Source organism: Pteropus medius, unplaced genomic scaffold (assembly GCF_902729225.1).
Source record: "Pteropus medius unplaced genomic scaffold, Ma_sr-lr_union100, whole genome shotgun sequence".
NCBI lineage: Eukaryota > Metazoa > Chordata > Mammalia > Chiroptera > Pteropodidae > Pteropus > Pteropus medius.
Window position 1 is genome coordinate 930,316 of NW_024348533.1, and position 22,990 is coordinate 953,305.

A 22,990-nucleotide genomic window follows, 5' to 3' on the forward strand; every position below is an offset into this window, starting at 1 on the left:
ATTTTCACTATATTTTTTTAGGATTTTTTTATTGATAGTAGTAAAAGGTATACATGCGGTGATATTTAAATTCATACAGCTTGATTTATGTAATAATTTTAGTCAAAATAAGAATAAGAATGGAGTTAGATACATTATAGCAAATTTGAGCTTGGAAGAGAAGGTTCTCATTTCTGTCATTAGCCAGAAGCAATGTAAGTTGACAAGTAAGATTGGCATTGATTTTTAAAAAAAATAAAACTACTTGATTATTAAAAAAATTACTGTTTCTAAAAATATTCTTAGTACCCAAACCTCTGTGCCTTGAAATAAAAATTACATCTTAACCAAATCCCAAGAATAGATGAGTTGCTTCTTTTCAGTAACCTAGGTATATTAGAAGTGATATTTTTCCTTAAAAATTAGCTTTGTGCTTTTATTAAAACAAGATTAAGACTACAGCACTGAGAAAGGAAGAAGCTATATAAATGAGTATAAAAAAACCTAATATAAAAATTGTATGTATAATGAAATGCATTGCTCTTTGAGGATATCTTTCTTAAAAAGGTTTCAAAAATATAAATATATAGATTTTTTAAAACCCATGATAGGCCAGAAATAAGCCAAAGAATAAAAGAATCACATTATAAAAAGAAAAATAGTGTGCAGGTATAGTCTTTGCCCTCTACTTGTAAAATGAGAGTCCTTATCACTTTATTGTTACCATCAGAAGAATCTTTTAAGTATTTTTTAAAAACTTCAAATTCTCAATTTCCTATGATGGAATGGTTTTAGTAAAATTTGTGAATGACCCTCATTTACTGTCTTGGATAATTGTTTAGGTCATCTTCCTCATCAATTGTGTTATTATATAATTCTTGTCAGTTAGGAAATTGCATTGGAACACCCTCTAAAACAGTGACTTAATTAAGCAAGTTAGAGGTTATATTCCTCATATGACAGGAAGTCTGGAGGTAGGCCATCTAGGTATGTTACATGGGCTTTCAACATGGCCTCAGAGACCAAGGCTCCCTTATCTGTGTACATAGAATTAATGTGTACTTGTTGCCTTGTGCTCCTTGTGTAGTCTCCATCTCCAGTGACTTCTGTGTATATCTCATTGACCAGGCCTGTGTTGAATGCATATGAATGTATGGTTCTGAAAGCTGCTACGCCAGCCATTAGTGTCACCCTTAGAAACCAACCATAACCTATGTATAAAGGAGGCTCTGAAATGTAGTCCCCTCCCCCCCATTGGGCACCTTACTGCCCCTAAAACAATTAGGACTTCAAAAAATAAGGAATAAGGTAGTAGGTAGGTAATTAGTGATATTTGCCATAGTACCTAAGTAGTAACCAAATGGATAACTTCTATTTTTAGCCTTTTTCTGACTCCTTTGAGGACAGTTAAAGAATAATGGAAAGGAATAACCTTTTGATCAGAGTTCTTTGAAAACAGCATTCTAATGTTTCAAATAAGCCCTTTTTTAAAAAAAATACAAAATAGATATGAATTATCCCATTTATGGATGCCTCCTTTGTACAATAGGAGTGATAAAAATTGTTCTACAAGTTCAATGAATTCTTCGTGTCTGTACTGGGGAAACATTGCATATGCATAAGATGTGGTTAAGATTGCTCATTTGAGCATTATTTGAAATAGCAAAAACCTAAAGGTGACCTAAGTACCCATCAGTAAGGGGAACCGGTTTGATAAACTGTGGTATTTTCATACAGTAGAATGCTGTGCAGCCCTTAAAAAGAATCCATGTATAACAATATGGTTCGACATTGTGAAATGAAGAAAATCAAACTTTAGAACAGTATATACAATGCAGAATCACTAAAAAAAAAAAACCCAAAAAACCAAAAAAAAATTATGTAGAATAACTATAACAAGAATTTTTAATAAAAATCAATATTTGAAAGTCATAGGGTTTTAAATTCTGTAATTTCATTAATGTTATGGTTATTGTTTAGGGTTCTCGGTGCTCTTCTGATGCCAATATGCTTGGGGAGATGATGTTTGGCTCAGTAGCGATGAGCTACAAAGGATCCACCTTAAAAATTCATCAGATCCGGTAAGGGATTTTCTGATGGTTCTTAATCCATTTAGAATAATTAATGTCTTTGAAGATAAGAAAATTTCATATAGTCTTCACTCAAATTGAGCATGTCAGATTACTCAGTTTATGATTTCATGGGTTTAATGCTGCTTCATGGCTGTGGTAACTCTCCAGAGAAGTCTCTGTGACATATATTTTTATTTATAATAAAACAAAAAGTTTCTTGTATTTTAGTTTTGATCTCTCTCTGTCCCTCTCTTTTTCCTCATAGTTCTCCTCCACAGCTTATGCTCAGCAAAGTTTTTACTGCACGGACTGGCAGCAGCATCTGTGGGAGTCTCAATACGTAAGTGATTATGGACACAGGGAGAAATGAATTATTTAAGATGTGCAAAGCATAAAAACTAAAAGACTGCTCTCGGGATTGCAGCTTAAATTCAGATTTTTTCCCCAATCCTTATGTTGAAAGTTTATGGAAGCCAGTTTTTCCCATCCAGGTTTATTGAGCTATAATAGACATATAACATCGAGTAGGTTTAAGGTATACAACATGTTGATTTGATACTTTTTATATATTGCAAAATGGTTACCACTATTCCATTAGTTAACACTTCCATCCTATCACATAATTACCATTTCCTTTTTGTGGTAAGGACATTTAAGGTTTATTCTCTCAGCAACTTTCAAGTATATAATACAGTATTGTTAGATATAATCTGTATGCTGTACATCATATCCCCAGAACTCCTTAAACTTATAACTGAAGTTTGTACCCTAAGACCAGTAGCTGGCTCCCCATTTTCCTTATTCTCAGCCCCTGGTAATTACCACTCTGCCCTCTATTTCTCTGAGTTCGGCTTTTGTAGATTCCATATATAAGTGATATCATAGAGTGTTTGTCGTTCTCTATCTGACATTTCACTTGGCATAATGCCCTCAAGGTTTGTTCAAGTTGTCGCAAAAGACAAGATTTCCTTCTTTCTCATGGCTGTGTAATACTCCCCTCCCTTTCTCTCTCTCTCTCTCTCTCTCTCTCTCTCTCTGTGTGTGTGTGTGAGTCTTGATAGGCTGTATATTTCTGGGACTTTATCCATTTCTTCTGAGTTATCCAGTTTGTTGGAATATCATTGTTCGTAGTAGTATCTCATGATCCTTTTTATTACTGTGGTATCAATTGTAATGTCTTCTCTTTCATTTCTGATTTTATTTGAATCTTCTTTTTTTCTGAGTTAGTATAGCTAAAAGTTTGTCAATTTTGTGTATTCAGAAAACCAGCTTAGTTTCGTTGATTTTTTTCTTTTATTTTTCTGGTTTCTATTTTATTTTTTCCCCCTCTGATTTTTGTTAAAGCAAGTCCTTGAATAGTGTCATTTTGTTCAGTGTCATTTTGTTATAGTGTTGATGAGATGGTGTAGGAACCTAACTCTTGTTTATATCAATTAACCCATGATCAACTTGGTTTCATTATATATCATTTCAGTTAAAGTTGCAGAACCTATTGATGATGTTAAGGGAGGACTTACTGTATTTCCTTACTTCTGCTAATTTTGGGCTTAATTTGTTCTTTTTCTAGTTCCTTGAGGTAAAGTGAGGTGGTTTATTTGAAATCTTACTTATTTCTTTAGGGATTTGTTGCTATAAACTTTCGTCTTAGAGCTGCTTTTGCAGGATCCCTTAGGTTTTGTTATGCTGTGCTTCCATTTCATTTGTTTCAAGGTATTTCTTGATTTTCCTTTGACCCATTGGTTGTTCAGGAGCATGTTTAATCTCCTAATATTTCTGAATTTTCTACCTTTCATTCTGTTATTAATTTCTAGTTTCATATCATTGTGGTCGGAAAAGATATTTGGTATGATTTCAGTCTTCTTAAATTTGCCAAGACTTGTTTTGTGGTCAGTTATGTGATCTGTCTTGGAGACTGTTTCATGTGTGCTTGAGAAGACTGTTTTCTGCTGCTTTTGGGTGGAATGTTCTGTATATATTTGTTAGTACCATTTAGTCTAAAGTATGGTTCAAGTCCTACTTTTCTTTGTTGGTTTTCTGTCTGGATGATCTATCCATTGTTGAAAGTAAAGTATTTAAATCCTGTTGCATTGTTGTGTATTTCTTTCTTAAGATCTGTTAGTATTTGCTTAATATGTTTACATGCTCTGATGTTAGATGCATATGTATTTATGATTGCTCTATCTTTTTGATGAATTACCCCCCTTATCATTATATGAGCATCTTTGTCTCTTGTTACTGTTTTTGGCTTAATGTATAATTTGTCTGATAAGTATTGCTAACCTGGCTCTCTGTTGGTTTCCACTTGCACAGAATATCTTTTTCTATCCCTTCATGTCGCCTGTGTATGTCTTTAAAGCTGAAGTGAGTCTCTAGTAGGCAGCATATTCTTAGATCTTGTTTGTAGTTTAAGACCAGGAATATAGTTTCTCTTTTTCTAATTTGCTAGAAGCTGTATCTGGAAGTAAAACATTGAATGTATTTCCATGTTGACATGCTGATTTTCCATTTTGCAGTGCCATGCTCAGTTAGCATCTGGAGGTTGCGTTCTTTAGTTTTCAGATTCTCTTAATATTTAGAATTAACCTTGCCATTAGGAGTGGCCTAGGTCAGCCATATGGTAGGGCACAGGATATTGCCAAAATTATAATAGTGAAGCTGAAACAAGGTCAGGCCTGATGTCAGGGTAATGGGCTACATGCCAGAACCAAGTAAATGTAGGACTGGGGCTAGGATGAGGTGGTAGTGGACCCGAGGGAAGGATTCTGCAGGTGCCACCTGCAGATCAGAAACCTGGCTAGCCGGAGTCCATGGGGGTATCCATAGTCAAAAGCAATACGGGGTGGCAAGGAGCTACTCTGAACTAGAAATAGTCTCAAGAACCTCTATTAGTTGTATATGCTCTAAAAAGACTTCTGGGGGATTTTATTAGTTATAATACACGTAGCTCTTTTTTAACTTTTAGGAAGGAAAAGAAGACATATTTTTTACGATATCATTGATGTTTAAAAATATTGATGTCTAAAGTACTAATATTTAAGAATTTAATAGTAAAGAGAAAACTAGAGGTCCTACACTGAAATGACTGATTTGAACTCAAATCCTCTTAGTTTCTTCATCTTTTCTTAGTTCTAATTGATAGCTCTTAAAATCTCAAGGAAAGAAACATTATACTAAAGGTATAATTTTGTTTTTGTTATTTTGAATAATTTGCTAAAAGAAGTAATACAGGCCATTTGTTATTTGTAGACTAAATATATCTTTTGGCTTTTGGGTTGATTCTTTTCTTTTTTTCTTTCTTGTTTTCTGTAAGAAGTTTAGAAAATATTTTTAGGTCCAAGATACGAAGGGGAAACTTTATAATTTAAATCAGGGTTTATAATCTTTTTCTGTAAAGGTCCAGATAGTAAATATTTTTGGTTTTGTGGTCCAGACAATATGTTGTTGTTTCTCAGCTCTGCAATTGTAGCATTAAAGGATTCATGTACAATATATAAATGACTAACTGTGGCTATGTTCTAATAAAACTTTATTTACAAAAACAGGCAGCAGGCTGGATTTAGCCTCAGTTTATAGTTTGCCAACCCCTGACTTTAATTAACTAATAGGGAAACTTAAAGCTTAAAAAACTGTTATGCACTTAAAATTTCATTGGGATATACAAAAAATTGCCATTAAGAGCATAAAATGAATTTGGAATTTATTTTTTTTCTTCTCTCCTGTAGGCTGCAAGACAGTCTTGAATTCATCAATCAGGACAACAGTACATTAAAGGCTGATAGTAACACAGTTATTAATGGACTACTTGGAAATATAGGTAAATGATTCCTTTGGTTTTGTAAGTTTTAAAAGTTTTAACTGTATAACAAAGATTTGCAGTTCTTTCTTAATAATGTAGACCTTTTATAAGACCAAAGAGTTTCAAATACTAGAAGTAGAAGAAGCATTTAAGTTGCAAGTGTATAGAACATTTGTATTATTTGAAAAACATATGTATTTGAGAATAATATTTATTTTGTATCTGGAAAAAAAGAGAACTGCTTAAGATCTAATTTGGTTTTGTGTTTAACTTTAACGCAACTTTGAAAAGCTGTTATTAATATAAAAAGCCCTTTTGAGCTCTCTTGAATATTTCAGGTGAGGAAGACTGGTATTATATTTTTTCCCTTCTCTCTTTCGTAACAATAAAAGTTATTTTAAAATAGTGATTATTTTATGACCAATAATTCAGATGAGCAGATATTCAAATTTGATGTTCCTTAAAAGATTTATTAGAATAACAACTTATTTAGTAATGTGATTAGTTGATTGTTGTTGTTATTTAAGGTCAAAATTTTATTTTTATTTTATTTATTTATTTAAATTTATTTTTTATGATGACATTGGTTAACGAAATTCAGTGTTTCTTCTGTATACTTTAACAGTAAGGCATATATATATTTACACTGTATGTTCACCTCCCATAGTTAGATTTCTTTCTGTCACCACGTATTTGATTCCCTTTACCCCCCCTCCCCCTACCCCCTACCCTTTGATAACCACTAGTCTATAGTCCATGTCCATGAGTCTCTGTTTGTTTGTCTTGTTCCTTTGTTGCTTTTAAATTTATATCCCACATATAAGTGATAGCATATGATTTTCAACTTTTTCTGTCAGGCTTATTTCGCTTAGCATGATTATCTCGAGTTCCATCTATGTTGTCACAAATGGCAGTATTTCATCTCTTCTTATGGCTGAGTAATATTCCATTGTATATATGTACCACAGCTTCTTTATCCAGTTATCTATTGTAGGACATTTTGGTTGCTTCCATGTCCTGGCCACCTTGAATAATACTCCTGTGAACACTGGTGTGCAAATGTCTTTTCAGATATAGGTTTTCAAGTCTTTGGGGTAAATACCCAGTAGAGGGATCATATGATAGATCAATTCTTAGTTTTTTGAGGAACCTCCATACTGTTTTCCATAGTGACTGTACAAATTTGCAGTCCCACAACGGTGTATGAGGGTTCCTTTTTAAGTTCAACATTTTAAAGTCATGTATTGTTTCTAAAATTTCTGGTCATTTGTGTTATCCTAGAAAGCTCAACTGAATTTCTGCTGACCATATTTCTAGTGCACAAAGAACTATAGTGTGTCAGAGAGTAGACAGCAGTTGGAATAGGATGAGTATTTCTCTCAATCCCTGTTGCGTGAGAATTTTTATTTGTAATTAATTTTAATATGTATTAGTTATGTATTAGTAGGTAATAGTTTTTTCTTCCAACTTGAACAGTGTAACCTTCTATTATTTTTTATAATTCATGTTCATTTAAATGAGCGGCCATTTATTAAGTACTCAATCTGAGCTAGTTATAGTTTCAGTGTTGGGCTTGTGTATGTTTTGTAGAAAAATAGAAATTCTGCTTTTATCTCGATTGATTATTCTGTCGGTTTTAACAAAGTAAAAATGTGACAAGGAAATAACTGAATTTTTTTTTTATCATTTGACACTTCAAAGCTAAAGGAGCTTATTAAAAGTTATTTATTTTAATAATACAAATTTATTATTAGAAAAGTAAATTACACTATAAATGTCAAATATACTCATCTTCCCTGTTTTAATATGGAATAGGAAATCCATTTAACAAAGTACAGACTTTAAATAATGAATGTCTTTTACTTACATAGTCTTATTGTGAATCAAGAATATTAGAGTACCCTTTCTTATTTTCTCTAAATTTGCAATTAGTCTGTAAATATTTATCAAGCACCTATTATATGCGGAGCACTCTGCTAGACCCTGAAGACACAGTGGTGAACTGGGCACAGTTCCTACCTCAGTGGAATTCTAGTTAGTGAGAGTCAGACAAGTAATAATTATAGTAGTTAATTCTTGGCCAGAACTAAGAGCATGGTGCGATAGAACTAATAGAACATGGTGTGATAGATCACCTAATTCAATCCTGGAGAGTCAGGAAGGCTTCCTTGAACAACTGAGGCATAAAAAGGATTACCCTGATGGTGGGGAAAGAAATATTCTTGGAAAAAGCAATTGCGTGTGCACAGACCTATAGATAAGAGATCATAGAACATTGAAGGAATGTGAATAAATCCGTGTGGGTGGAGCACAAAATAGGAGTAAAGGAAATCAAAAGAGAGATGTTAACAAGAGCCAAATCACAAAGGGCATGGGGGGCCATACTGAGGAATTTAGGCTTAGGCTTTGAGCTCTGGGTACCGGAGAGGGTGTGTTAGTTCGGGTCCTCCACCTGTTGTTTAATAGGTGCTTAGACAAGATTAAACATGCAAAGATTTTATGACTGTGAGAGAGAGAATGAGAAGGGGTCTGGGAAGGGTTAAAAGAGCCCTGACTGTGATGCAGGTCTGACCCCAAGTAAAAGAGAGGAATCGAAGGCTGAGTGGAAGTGCGCAGCCTGCCATATAATCCAAGGAAGGTTTGGTAAGGACATTGGCAAGTCTGAGTCACAGTTGGTTGTCAGAAGAGACCCACTTCTTGCCAAAATGGGCCTGACTTACTATATCTGCTATGTTCAGTTACTGGCTAGGAGCAGCCAGTGGGACATGTAAACTTGCACAAAGGTGGCAGTGGATTTCAGAATACAGTGGCCAGGGTGCTTTGGCAATTACAGTTGTTATAGCCAGAGATCTTTGCAGTGCATTCTTAAGGCCACGCAGAGGAGTTTTCAGAATACAGGCATACCTCAGAGATACTGCTGATTTAGTTCCAGACTACCACAATAAAGCAAATATCTCAATACAGCAAGTAACGTGAATATTTTGGTTTCCCAGTACATATAAAAGTTACGTTTATACTGTAGTATAGTCTGTTACACGTGGAATAGCATTATGTCTAAAAAAGAATGTACATACCTGTAATTTAAAATTACTTTGTTGCTAAAAAATGCTAACCATCATTTGAGCCTTTTTGCTGGTTGGAGGGTATTGCCTCATTGTTGATGGCTGCTGACTGATCAGGATGGTGGTTGCTGAAGAGAATGTTGTAGCTGGTTGCTTAAGAGAATGTTATAGCTGTTTGATCTTCTATCCAGAACCCTAAAATTTTCTCCATATCAGCAATAAGGCTGTTTCGCTTTCTTATCATTCTTATGTTCACTGGAGTAGCACTTTTAATTGCCTTCAAGAACTTTTCCTTTGCATTCACATTTTGGCTAACTGGCAAGGGGCCTAGGTTTTGGCCTATTTTGGCTTTCAACATACCTTCCTCACTAAGCTTAATCATTTCTAGCTTTACATGCAACTCTTTCATTTGAACACGTAGAGGTCATTATAGGTTACTAATTTGCCTAATTTCAACATTGTTGTGTCTTGGAATAGAGAGAGATGGTTGGTGGAGCAGGCAGAACACATGCAACGTCTGTTGGTTATTTGTCGTTATATGGGCATGGTTCATGGTGTCTCAAAACAATTACCACAGTAACATCAAAGATCGCTGATCACAGATCACCATATAATGATGAAAAAGTTTGAAATACTGTGACCATTACCAAAATATGACACAGAGACATGAAGTGAGCAAATGCTGTTGGAAAAACGGCGCCAATAGAATTGCTTGATGCAGGGTTGCCACAAACCTTCAATTTGTAAAAAGCACAATACCTGCGGAGTGCAATAAAATGAGGTATGCCTGTGTAGAAATATAATCACTTCAGATTTATCTCAGCAAAAGAATATTTTAGTTGCACTGGAAATGGATTCAAGTAAGTCAGTGGGCTTGAAGAAGGACCTGTATTAGAAGGCTCTTTTGCTAATCCAAGTGACACATAATGGAGACCTAAAGTAAGATTGTGTCAGTGAGCCTAGAGAGTTGTTGAAGATTCATTTAGGGAAACAGAGTGGACAGGGGTTGTTAATTAGATAGAAGAGATGAGGGGAAAAGGAGGAATTAAAAGTGGCACTGTGCTATCGGTTGTGTAATTGTTGTGCAATTGCATGGATATTGGTGCCATTCACTGGGAGGAACAGAAGAAATTGGGAATTGATGATTTTAGGTTCAGGCATGTTGGATTGGAAGTAGCAGTGGGATAGTTAAGTGAAGCTATCCGTTACGTTTAGTTAGGTAGATAGATATATTGTAGTAGTAGTTGCTGTAACATAAAAACTAATGAACATGTAATAATTTTAAAACAATAGAGGTTTTTTCTTAATCATGTAACGTTCAAAAGGATATTCCTCATTGGTAAGCAGTTTTCCTTGAAACCATGTTTTAGAGGTCCAGACTCTTCCCTTCCTTGGAGTTCTCCCTCCTTCAACATGTGTACTTACCCCACAGTTGTGCTCAGTTGCCCCAAGCCAGTGAGAGGGATTAAGTGTGGAGAAGACATGCCCACTTTATGACCACTACAGCCTGTAAGTGACATCCATTACTTTTGTTCACATTCCATTGGTGGTAACTAATCATGTGACTCTACCTATCTGTAAGGAGATTTGAGAAATATGGTCCCTAGCTGGCAGCTGTTCCCGAGACGACTTGATATTATGTTCTTTGTTAGGCAGTTAGCTATATCTACCACGGATATGAAAATCTTTACCATGTAAATGATAATTGAAAACATAAGAATTAATGGGATGACCTAGGAAATGCAAAGAATGAGAATGGGATGGGACCCAGGGGAATGCAGGCTTTAAAGGAGTAGGGGAAGAAAAGCACAAAAAGGATACTGAGGAAAAAACTTAGTATGTTATGGAAACTGAGGAGGAAAGTTCAAAGTATAATGCTGGATTGCATTAAGCAACAGGCTTTTGGTGGCCTATGTGAGCAGTTTCAGTGAGGAGAATAAAAGCCAGAGTTGAGGAGAGATCAGAAAGTGTTTTTTCCAAGATATTAAGCAGTGATTCTCAAATTTTGTGGTCTTTGGACCCCTTTAAACACTTAGAAATTGAGAGCCACAAAGAACTTTTGTTTATATGGGTTACATTTATTGATATATCCTGTATTAGAAAATAAAGCAGAAAATTTAAAAATATTTATTTAGTAATTAAAAAATAGCACTAATAACCTGTTTCATGTAACTATAATTAACATGTTTTTAAATAACTATTTTCTAAGACAAACATAATTTAGTTAAAGAATAGCATTGTTTTATATTTTTGCAGATCTCCTAAATGTTTGGCTTGCTAGAAGATAGCTAGATTCTCATATTTGCTTCTGTATTCAGTCTCTTGTGATGTTTTGATTGAAGTGTATACAGAAAATCTAGTCTCACACTGATACGTGGTTGGAAAGGGAAGATCCTCACAGAACTGCTGTGAAAGGGTTGTGGAGACTCCCCTGGGGTCTTTGGGGACCACATTTTAAGAACTATTAAATTGTAGAATTAGATATATGGTGAGAAAGGAGAATAGTTTTGACTGAGTTTAAATGTTGATGGAAAAGGAGGTTTTAAGGAGGTTAGAGATAGAGGTGACACTTGGCAAACAGATTTTCGAAGGTCTTAGCTGATTTAGAAGGATAAGCTTTGGAAGGGAGGGAGGTACCTCTCAAGATTTTTCACTGAATAAGCCCCTAGCACATAGTAAGGATTGAATGTTACCTGTTATTACTGCTCATGCAGGAAGGAGGGTGAGGATGGGTGAGAATTTGATTAAGCTTGGAGATGGCCTGGTAGGAAAAGGAGAGTTCTCATCTGGTGAATTCTGTGTATGTGCACACATACACATATGCATCTGTATTTGACTGTACGGGACAAAGTCACGTGGAGAGTAAGGAAGAGGTAAGAGAGGAGTTTGAAGAGAACAGATAAGTTTTTTGTTGTCGTTGTTGTTGTTTTTACAGTAGAAATGAAAAACTTTATTAGAAGGGAAAGTACATTTCCAGAAGTGGAAGCAGGCCTGAGCAAGAGAAGCGTGGCTCAAAAGGCAGAACAGATAAGTCTTGAAGGGAGAACTGAACAATAAAACTTGGAGGGATTGCTGCATATGCACTATAATTATAAAAATTCTGGTTATAGAAAAATGTCTGTTGACAATTTGAAAATTATGTTTTCACTTTTTAAAACAGAAAGCCCCCTATTCTGTCCTAGGTAAACCTCCTAGGTGGCTCTTTAGGCCATCTTGATTAAGAAAGAGTAACTAGCAGGTATGTTGCCCTTTTTAGGTCTTTTAGACTCTGTTATCTTCTCTAGGTCAAGTGTGCAGTAGCCACTTTTCTTCCGCAGCCAGGAGTCTGACCCTGACAGGCTGCATTGGTGGGGTGCTTCCTTGATGGCTGATCCCTGGTCTAGGAAGTTTAGTTTCTTCCATTACATTGTAACTTATCACTACGTTAGAAAAAAACTATGTTCATACTTATTCGTCAATAGATCCCTTTTCTATATTTGCTCTTTGTTGTGTGTTGTGTTATTTTTTCTCAGCCAAGCAATTAAGTGGTTTTCTCCTTACTGCTGTTGCAGGAGAATATTGTCATCTTAAAACTGAGTTTTTAAAAGATAAATTTATTAGGCAAAGGTCAAATTCTGTGCTTTTTTGGATCTTTAAAAACAATATAAGATTAGAAAGGATTGAACACTTAAAATAATTTTAACCTTGTACAGTGGAAGATTATTTTTATTATTATATACAAATTTATTAATAAATAGTCATGAAATTGTTTGACATAAGCCATGATCAGAGGGAAACCATTTTGTTTCAAAAGAGGGAAACTTGCTTAAGTTATTCCTATTTCATTTATAAGTTGCTGTCTATATCTGTTGGTCTGCTTTTGTGCTGCCTACCTCACCTTTGACTCCTGACGCACTGCGGCTTCTCTGACAGCCCCTTTCACACGTGTTTTGCGTTTTTGCCGTGTAGGTCTTTCACAGCTCTGCAGCCCCAGGCGGGCGTTCTCTGAGCAGGGCCCGCTCCGCCTGATCAGGAGTGCCTCTTTCTTTGCAGGTTTGCCATGTGCTGTGTGGGTGGACTAGTCGGTGTGCCAGCAGCTGGAACTGTAGATCAGCTGTGGAAACAAGGGAGTAAATAAATGCACTTGGGAGGGTGCAGTTAAGAAAACATCACTTGGGAAGTGCAAGGACTTAATTCATTTCTTCTGAGTATGTTCTTGAAGTTCCCAGGAACTTTATCAGTGGAATTGACATTTTCATGAAATTTCAGTTTGCCATTTCTTGTATCATTATGTAATAATGATTTTAACTCTGCCAAATCAAATTTTAGTATGAGTATTATTATAATCCAGTTGGAATTTCTAATGACACTGTCTTGTTTCCATGGCTGAGTAGCTTGTACCATAGTTCACCAATTGTAGAAAATATACTATCTTATTATTATTGTAAAATGTCTGATTTTCACTATTCCATAAGAATGATTTCTCTTGGAGCTAAGATTTAGATGAACAAGCACCATTGTAATTGTTCTGTTAAAGGTATATGTATTTGTTTATATCATTAAACTGGTGATCAAGTATGTTCATGCTTCAGTATTCAAGAAGTTGTATCCAACTTCTTGTTTTAATTAATATTTTCCTTAAAAATAAGAGAGATGAATAATATTTATTATAGAAAATTTGGAAAATATGAAAAATAGGCAAAAAATATGTCTGCCATCTGTTAGCCAGAAATAACCTCTTTTTTTTTAAACAAAATTGGGAATGTACTATTTCAAACAATTTTCTTAAACTTTTTTATTATGGGGAATTTTAAAACATACATTAATGTAGACAGAAGGATAGAGTGAACTGTGATACACCTATCACTTAGCCCCAGCGATCATCATTCTTACTGTTCAGTAGCTTACCTTTTTTTCATTTAATAATATATTATGAATATCTCCCTTGAATATGCTTCTAAAATACTTACTTTAGTCACCTTTGCTTCATTAGCTATTATAGATTATTTTCATATTATATGTCAAACCATCATATCTCAAAGCTTGTTCAACTGAATAATAGCTCTTGGTGTTGGGTTTGTGCCATGCTATTGAAAAAAATAAAGGAATGCAATGAGATGAGCATGAATTAGTTTGCTATTTTAAAAGGAACAATGTCAACCTGAATAGCAATACATTTTATAACTGATAGTTTGGTCTTGATTCACAGTCCACAGTAACCCAATGGACATGCCTGGAAGAGAGCTGAATGAGGATAGAGACAGCGGCATCGCACGCTCTGGTAATGCCAGGTTCATGTATTAATCTAGTTTTTTTATGAGATAACAATTAGCTGACATTGGTTCTCTTTTTTTATCTTTGACTTTATCATTCAATTTTATGTATACAGTTTTCTAGCGTTGATATTACAAGAGAATTAGAGAAACAGTAAGATTTTAAATTTAAAAATGTTCACGTTTACTATTAAATGTGCCTGGTGGAGCATGGCCTGGGTGAATGCACAGTGGCTTAGGCTTAGCCAGTACAAGACAAAAAAGCATTGCTCAAGAGATTGCTTAGATAGCATAGTAGAAGAAACACATTTGCTTACATCAGCTGGCTCCTAACTAGAGTTTAAATTGTCAGGTTGTCTCTTGCCCAGAAAGACTTAGGCTTTTTGAGCTAATCTTATACATATTTCTTTCAAATATGAACTGTCCCAACATTTGCCTAACAAACTTTTATTGAATAAAAGAAAAAGAAAAAGTAAAACCCAGATTCTACCTTACGGAGCAGAATCTACTAAGAGTCTGGAAAATTATCTGTCATAGTTCATTGCGTGATATGTTCTGTGACAGACCTGTGCAAAGAGGTTCAGAGAGAAGGCACCCAGCAGTCTGGGGAAGGGGCAGGGAGTCAGTAATGCTTTACAGAGGGATAATACTTGAGTTATGTCTGGGAAAATATATAGGTGTTATCTAGGCAAAGGCATAGAAGAAGGACATTTCATTTAAAAAGAAAAGTGTTTGTCATGGCCCAGAGATCAGTGTTAGTGAAAAAAGGAGTAATCTTAGGTGTCAATTATTGTCAAGTATGAGAAACTTTATTCACTCTGTTTATCCTTGTGTGTTGTCACATTATATGTCACATTAGATGGGAAGTCCAAATTTGCCATATATCGTAATCCCTAGGTTTGCATTAGAATAACAATAAGTTTCAAAAATTTTCTTCAGATGCCTGAACTCTACTCATAAAGACACTGATTTAGCCTAGAGAAAGTCTTGGACATCCACATTTGAGAAACAAAACAACGTGAAAAACTCAACACCTGATTCTGATGGACAACTAGAGTTGAGAACTACTGCTCTAATATAAAAAGTCTACATCTTTCAGATAATCTCCCATCTTTCTTTTCTGGGTTTTTCTAATTGTTATTTTTGTTCTTCAGAACTAATCTAGAGTATATTTCTCTTACTACCTTACATTCTGTGTAATCTAGAGATTTAGTTTTATGTGGCAGGAATTTAATTCTCATTATTTTATCCAGGATTTTGGAGATGATAAATTCATATCTCTATACTTCATTTTCTTCAGCTATAAATTGAAGGGCCTGGGTAGACTGTTCTATAAGGTGTCTTTAAGCCATTAAATTCACATATTGTGTATTTTCTTCTTTTTTCTAATAGGGTTATTTTCAATGTCAGAATTTAGTAAAACATAGCTTTTCAAGATTTAGAGTAACATTTGCTTTTTCACTGAAACCATACCCAGATTAGTTATACATACCCAGTCTTATCTCAGACCACAAAGTTTTAAAATAGTCATTGATGAAATGTGGTCTTTTCAAGAAAGTAGTTTAGAACTAATTCATTGGTGGTCCAGATGTTTGCATGGTACATAAAGCTCTCCCCTTTATCACTGAATTTGTCAGAGAGAATTCACATGAACAGATCATCATGATGTCGGTCTCTTAGTTTTCAGTCCTGGTGTCCAAAATGATATAGCATGTGGCATGTACCTTTTTATAGATGATGATAATACTTGACAAATTTTCAGTGTATAATCATGAAGATGGGACTCTAAAATATTGCCAAACAAAAGCAAGCCCTAATGTCCAGTGCAGGGAAGGAGAGGATTCCTAGCCCAAGGGAAAATAAAAGGCTGTAGCTTTTGACACCCTAGCAAAGAACAGAGTTTTTGGATTACAGAGAAGGGTTTCAGGAAAGAAATAATCCCGTTAGGGAACACAGCAGTTATAATTAGCGTGAACCCTGTTGGAATGTGTCTGTCACCCCTTAGAATGCTCCAGGGAGCAGTTTATAGGATTTTCCCTTTTTGAGGGTTTAATAGGTAGATACATGGTTATTATTTAAAGTGGCTGAGAATTTGGAGGCTTGATCATCTGTGCACAAGCAAACCATAAGGACTTTTAAATGGTATCTTTAAATGACATCTAGATACTTATTTTCAAATTTAGCTTTTGTTTTTAAAATCTAACTGCTGCATTAAAATTGAATTGCATCGTATTTTCTTTAAGAACTAAGGGGTTAGATAAGCTAAGGGACAGTCTCACGGCCCAAAGGATAATGCTTTGTTTCAAAGTAGCATTTTCTTCAGAGGTGGGGGTAAGATGTCAAAAGGGGATTTTGTCTTAGAATCTCTTACTAACACACTGTTACTATATAATTTTTCTCCTCTGGGACCTCATTCCAACAGTGTTATTTTTTAAAAAATTTGAGTAACCTTTCTTAAATTTGTAAAAAAAAAAAGTTTTTATACTTAGTTATGATCGACTTATACATTATATTTGTTCTTATTCTGACTTGACAGCATCTCTCAGCAGCTTGCTTATTACACCATTTCCCTCCCCAAACTCCTCACTTACCCGAAGCTGTGCCAGCAGCTACCAACGACGTTGGCGACGCAGCCAAACAACAAGTTTGGAGAATGGGGTATTTCCTAGATGGTACGTTGAAACCTACAATTTACAACAAGAATGCATAGTTCCTTAAACATAATTTTATATGATTTTTTTTTTTTTTAGAGTCTGGACTTGCATTTTGTGTATTTTAAATCTGGAACTTAAACATTTAAAATATATTGCATTTTTTATTGTGGCAAATCATGCATAATGTAAAATTTACTATTTTAACCATTGTTAGGTATACAGTTCAGCAGCATTAAGTACCTTCATATTGTGCAACCATTCCGGTCCAGAACTTACGTATCTCCCTAAACTGAAACTCTGTACCCATTAAACAATAACTCCCCATTCCTTTCTTACCTTAGCCCCTGGCATTCTATTTTTAGTCTCTATGAATTTGACTACTCTAGATATCTCATATAAGCAGATCATACAGTATTTATCCTTTTATTTCTGGTTATTTCATTTAGCATGTCTTAAGTATTCATCCATGTAGCATGAATCAGTATTTCATATTTTTATGGCTGAATAATGATCCATGTATATATATACCACAGTTTTTTATTCATTTGCCTGTTGATGGACATTTGGGTTTCTACTTTTTGTCTGTTCTGAATAGTGCTGGGATGAACATGGGTATACAAATACTAGTTAAAATCTCTGCTTTCAATTCTTTTGGGTAGAAGTGGAATTGCTGGATCATACGGTAATTCTGTGTTTTAAGTTTTTGAGGAATCTCCGTCCTGTTTTCCAAAGTGGCTGCACCGTATTATGTTCCAGAAATGCATAAGAGTTCTAATTTCTCCACATGTTGTCAATTGTTATTTTCTGGGGTTTTTTGATGATAGCCATTCTAATAGGTGTGAAGTGATATCACTCAATGTGGTTTTGATTCACATTTCCCTAATGACTAGTGATGTTGCGCATGTTTTCATGTGCTTATTGGCCATGTGTGTATCATCTTCGGAGAAATGTCTATTCAAGTGCTTTGTCTATTTTTAAATCAGGTTGTTTGTTTTTTTGTTGTTGAGTTTGTAGGAGTTATTTATATATTCTGGATATCAATCCCTTATCGCAGTGGTCTCTTTTTGGTACCAGGGACGGGTGCTCCTATGAGAATCTAATCCCCGATGATCTGAGGTGGAGTTGAGGTGGTGATGGTAGCGCTGGGGAGCAACTGCAACTACAGATGACGCTTCACTCGCTTGCCCACCACTCACCTCCTGCTGTGCAGCCTGGTTCCTAACAGGCCTCAGACTAGTACCAGTGTGTGGCCCAGGAGTTGACGGACTCCTGCCTTATCAGAAAAATGCTTTGCAAATATTTTCTCCCATTCCATGGGTTGCCTTTTGTTCCGTTGATAGTATCCTTTCATGAACAACTGTTTTTAATTTTTATGCAGTCCAATTTATCACTTTTTTCTTCTGTTGCTCATGCTTGGTGTGATATCCAAGGAATCATTACCAAATCCAATGTCATGAAGCTTTTATCCTATGTTTTCTTCTAAGAGTTTTATAGTTTTAACTCCTGTGTTAGGACTTTGATCCATGTACTGCATGTTTTGATATTTTAGTTTTTCCTGTTTCTGTTTTGGCAAGTTAATTCATTATTGAAAGATCTTTTTTTAGTCTGTGTAAAGTATAACTATAGATAATAAAAGTTCTCCTTTACTCATTCCCTTTATTCCTTCATCTTTGATTTTACCACTGCAATCAAAAGAAGAAACAAGTAGATTCTAAAACAGTGAAGAGATTGTACCTTAAATTTCAAGCATATTTAGGTTGGTTATGTATTGAAATTATTTTTTTTTTTCAAAATGTTCTCAGTCTGACTCTTAAAATTTCTTATAAAAATGGGATCATGAAGGAATAGCCAGTAGATTTCTCAAAGAGATATACAATTGATGTGAATTTTTAGATTTACTCGATAAAACAGCAGAAGACCTTTAGCTTGCCTACATTTCATTAACAAGGAGATTGAATTGTGTATTTAATCATTGTTATATGTTTTTAAAATTTTTTACATTTGTTTTTAAGGTCTATAGAAGAAAGCTTTAATCTGTCAGATGAAAGCTGTGGCCCTAACCCAGGAATTGTGAGGAAAAAGAAGATTGCTATCGGGGTAATCTTTTCATTATCCAAAGATGAAGATGAAAATAATAAATTTAATGAATTCTTTTTTTCACACTTTCCTCTCTTTGAAAGCCACATGAACAAATTAAAGAGTGCAATAGAACAGGTAAGCGTAGTCATCTTGTTGGCTTGTTTACCTCCTTTATTTTCCTTTGAATTGTATTCCCCTGTTTTACCATCATGTTTATTCATTTGGCGGAAAACTTAACAGGCACAGTGCGTGCACCCTGCAGAGTGCTCTGGGGGTTGCAAAATAGACTTCAGCTCTTTTTAAAGAGCTTGCTGCCTAATAAAAGATCTAAGGTCATGCATCTATTCATTCAATAAATAAATATTCGAAGGCCCATAGTGTAGCAGGCATTATTCTAGCAACTAAAGATAAGATGTGAAAAAAACAACACTTCTGACCTCATGGGACAACAAATAAATGAATACATAAAGCTGCGAGGTGGGAATAAGGGCTGTGGAGAAAAATAAAACAGGGAAAGATTGATAAGGAATGATGGATAGAAGGATTGCTAATTTTTACAGGCTAGTGTGGAAGCCTCCTGATAAAATGACATATTGTCCAGAGATATGAAGGAAGTGAGCTACAACTACCTGAGAGAAGAATGTTATAGGCAGGGTCAAAGGTCCTGTGTCAGGAATAAGCCTGATATTTGAGCAACAGTAAGAAAGCCAAAGTAGTTGGATTAGAAGTAAGACAAGATCGTGCAGGGCCTTTGTAAGATACCATTGTAAGAGTATTGGCATGTACTCTTAAGAAAGATGGAAAAACTTTGGAGGGTTTGAGTGTATGAATGACATTATTTATGAGAATCACTCTTAATGCTGGTGGCGAATAGATTTCCAGGAGCAAAGGGACCAGTTAGGAGGCTGTTGTGATAATCTAGGTGAGAGATGATGGACATTCAAACCAATTTTGTGGTGGAATTGGTGAGAAGTGGTGGGATTCTGGATATGTTTTGAAAATAGCTAATGAAATTAGCTGATGTACTGATTTGGGCTGTGTAAGAGAAAGAGAACAATACAGGTTGACTCATGAATTTTCATTTGAGCAGTAAGCAGGATGGACTTGCCAGTACTTGATTGGGAAAACTGCAGATGGAACAGATGGTGGATCAGGAGTATGTTTGAGGTGCCTTTTAGACATCCAAGTGGTTATATGAGTCTAGAGTTTACGGGAAAGGTCCAAGCTGGACAGTCACCAGTGTACAGATGGTATTTAAAGCCATGAAACTGATTGAGAGAAAGAGGAGCGGATATCCTAGGCTTGATTTGTGGAGCATTTCAGCAGTTAAAATTTGAAGAGAGAAGACTGAGGATCTACCATCTAAGTAGGAAGGAAAACGAGAGAATACTTTTTAGAGGGATTCAAGTGAAGAAAGTGTTTTTAAGAAGTTAGGGTTGATCAATTTTGTCAAAGTCTGCTGATAGTTTATATGATAAACTTACGTAAGGTAAGAAAATTGTGAATACAAGATAAGAGTATAAGGATAACCAAAAAAGAAGAATAAGCCAAGGTTTTTAGGAGTTCATAGGAAAGAAAAATGACTTCCTGTTGAGAAGATGTTTCATTTGGACTGCATTTTAAGGATGTGTAGGATTTTTTAAACATAAAATTTTGGAAATTGGATATAGCAATAGCAAGAAAAATTGATATCCTTGCCAACTAAAAATAATTAACATTTTGCTGAAAGTGTTATCCAGGCCTCTTATCCATTTTACTTGATCGGAATTGTGCTCTGTTCATATTGCTTAGTTATATGCCTATTTTTAAAAACTCATTAAAAAAAACCAAACTCATCATTGTAACATACACATTTCTCGTCATTATAAATTGTTCTTAAATATATTTTAGTGGCTTTCCTCAGAGTAACAATTTTTCTATTAGGCCATTTTTACTTTTTCACAATTATAGCTACAGTGTTGTTAACATATTGGTAAGTTTTCCAGATTATATTTTAGAAGAGATTCCTGGAAGTTGAACCAGTGAATCAGTTGATATACGTAAAGTTCTTAATCCCTGTGACAGTATGTGGAAGAGAAAGAACATTAAGGAGGAGAAGTCTGACAGAGTTAACGGGGACCAGATCAAAGACTCTAGAATGCTTGCCAGAGTTTTGCCTTTGTTTTTAAGGCTGTCTCCAAATTGTGCTTTAGGAAGATTAATTTGCACTATGTCTAAAACAGACTAGAATAAGAGGCGAGAGATGGGAAGGCCAATTAAAATGGTTCAGGAAGTAGAAGATGCATTTCAGAATCATCTGCCTCAAGAGAAGACACTAATGTTAGTTCCTCAATGTAAGTCTATCAAAAAGACAAATATATCATTAGCAATACTAAACAAGTGAGTAAAGGCCATTTTTCACTCACTCTCAGGAGTTAGAAACTGGTGACAGATTTCTTCAATTGGCTGCTGTCCCTTTTTGTAGTCTATTCTTGCCAGAGTCAATACACATAGTAATTAGCTGTAGCTGAACTGACATTTTGAGTTACTGGAAGAAGCGTTTCAAGCTTTGTATAAACCTTGAAATATTAGTCACTGTGGAACTCATTAAAGATGACTTCAAATGTTCTAATGCTTTGACCATTCTGTAACCTAAAGAGTACATTGCAGTACTTACAGTTGTCTGAATATTTGTTCAAGTTTAACATCTCATTTCTTATCAAAGCTGAAAGATAAAGCTGAATGAATGAATAGTATAGAACTTAATTTTAAAAGGTCTACAGTTGTTAATAATAGAATGTAGTAAACATGAGACTATCCACAGAAGTTATCTTCTAAGGCCAGTTTTCAAATTATCACTTTTTAAAAAAGTGATATCTTTTGAGATCTATAATTTAATTAAACATTTTTATTGCTGAAAATTAAGAAAGAATACTACTCAACTCTAGCCCCAAATTTTTACTTCTTTATAAATTGGGAATCTCTCAACAGTTTGTAAAAATATAAAATTAAGTTTCACTTTTAGCCTGTGAAGCTTTTCTATATACATGAACATGATTTTGGCCTGAACTAGTTTGATCTTTTGTTAAATATATGTTTAAAAATTTTTTAAAAATTACTTTGTAATTATATAAGTAATACGGAATTACATTCTTTTAAACATTTAAAAAATTACAAAGTTCTTTCTGACATCCATATTCTAATCCTGATACCCTTTTTTCTACCCAAAGCAAGGTTTCTCAACTATGGCTAAATATGTTTTTAAGAAAGCAAATATTACTAATAACTTGACATAAGTAGAATCTTTATATTTCAGATCTTAAAAAAAAGATTTCCTTAACAGAACCATTATTTGTGAAATATTAGAGGAAACATGAGCTGTTATTACTGAGTTATTGTGTTTTCTGCTGTTTGGAAAAAAAGAATAGTTTTATGTAACCCAGAAACTGTCAACATCAGTTTCTTTGTGTGTTGACATTTTATGGTTTGACAGTTACAGTAAGAGATTTAACACTTGAAAAATTTGAATTTTCTTATGATCATTAATGACCTAAGATACATTAGAGAAAGCCACAGTAAATGTGTGTCTTCTTTATATCTTTCTAGATAAGAATAGTGGTTGAGTGTTATGGAAATATATGACTTCGCTTTTTTTTTCTTTTTCTTTTATATTTTGCCCGTGATCAGTATAAGAATTAACTATTTTATTGCTTTGAAGGCTATGAAAATGAGCCGGAGATCCACTGATGCCAGCCAGAGGAGTTTGGCTTATAATCGAATAGTTGATGCCCTGAATGAATTCAGGTACATATTCTCCAGTTTTTCATAATATAAAGTTGTTTTGCAGTGTACACAGGAAGATTTATTTATTTTCTTTAACATATTCTGTTAAAATTAAATTCTTTAAATTTCTTTGTCACATAGTCGAATGAGGGTATAATTCAGTAGGCCATTGGTTCCTCTATCATTAAATATCAAATGTGCTTGGGATGGCACATTTGGGAGCCATCAGTAGTATGATTTTTAGTATTGAACTGTTAGACAATCAGTTATGACCAGAAGAGACCCTTATTCCAGGAGAAATGTGCTTTGTCCTCTCCTGGGCTCCTAGATGTAG

At 34.7% G+C, this 22,990-nt stretch overlaps 1 protein-coding gene across 4 annotated transcripts in view; it reads left to right on the top strand.

Moving 5' to 3' along the window:
- Positions 1-22,990, top strand: part of FNIP1 (folliculin interacting protein 1) — a 103,389-nt gene that overhangs the window by 53,769 nt on the left and 26,630 nt on the right. The window contains exons 4-11 of one of the 4 annotated variants that reach the window (XM_039879988.1): positions 1,960-2,060; positions 2,317-2,391; positions 5,774-5,865; positions 12,858-12,941; positions 14,098-14,169; positions 16,698-16,833; positions 18,828-18,912; positions 22,592-22,677. In XM_039879988.1, the coding sequence (XP_039735922.1) occupies positions 1,960-2,060; positions 2,317-2,391; positions 5,774-5,865; positions 12,858-12,941; positions 14,098-14,169; positions 16,698-16,833; positions 18,828-18,912; positions 22,592-22,677 (731 nt within the window). Of the gene's footprint in view, positions 1-1,959; positions 2,061-2,316; positions 2,392-5,773; positions 5,866-10,385; positions 10,419-12,857; positions 12,942-14,097; positions 14,170-16,697; positions 16,834-18,827; positions 19,030-22,591; positions 22,678-22,990 lie in introns of those variants that run through there. The other 3 variants (XM_039879986.1, XM_039879987.1, XM_039879989.1) reach the window with 3 other exon arrangements.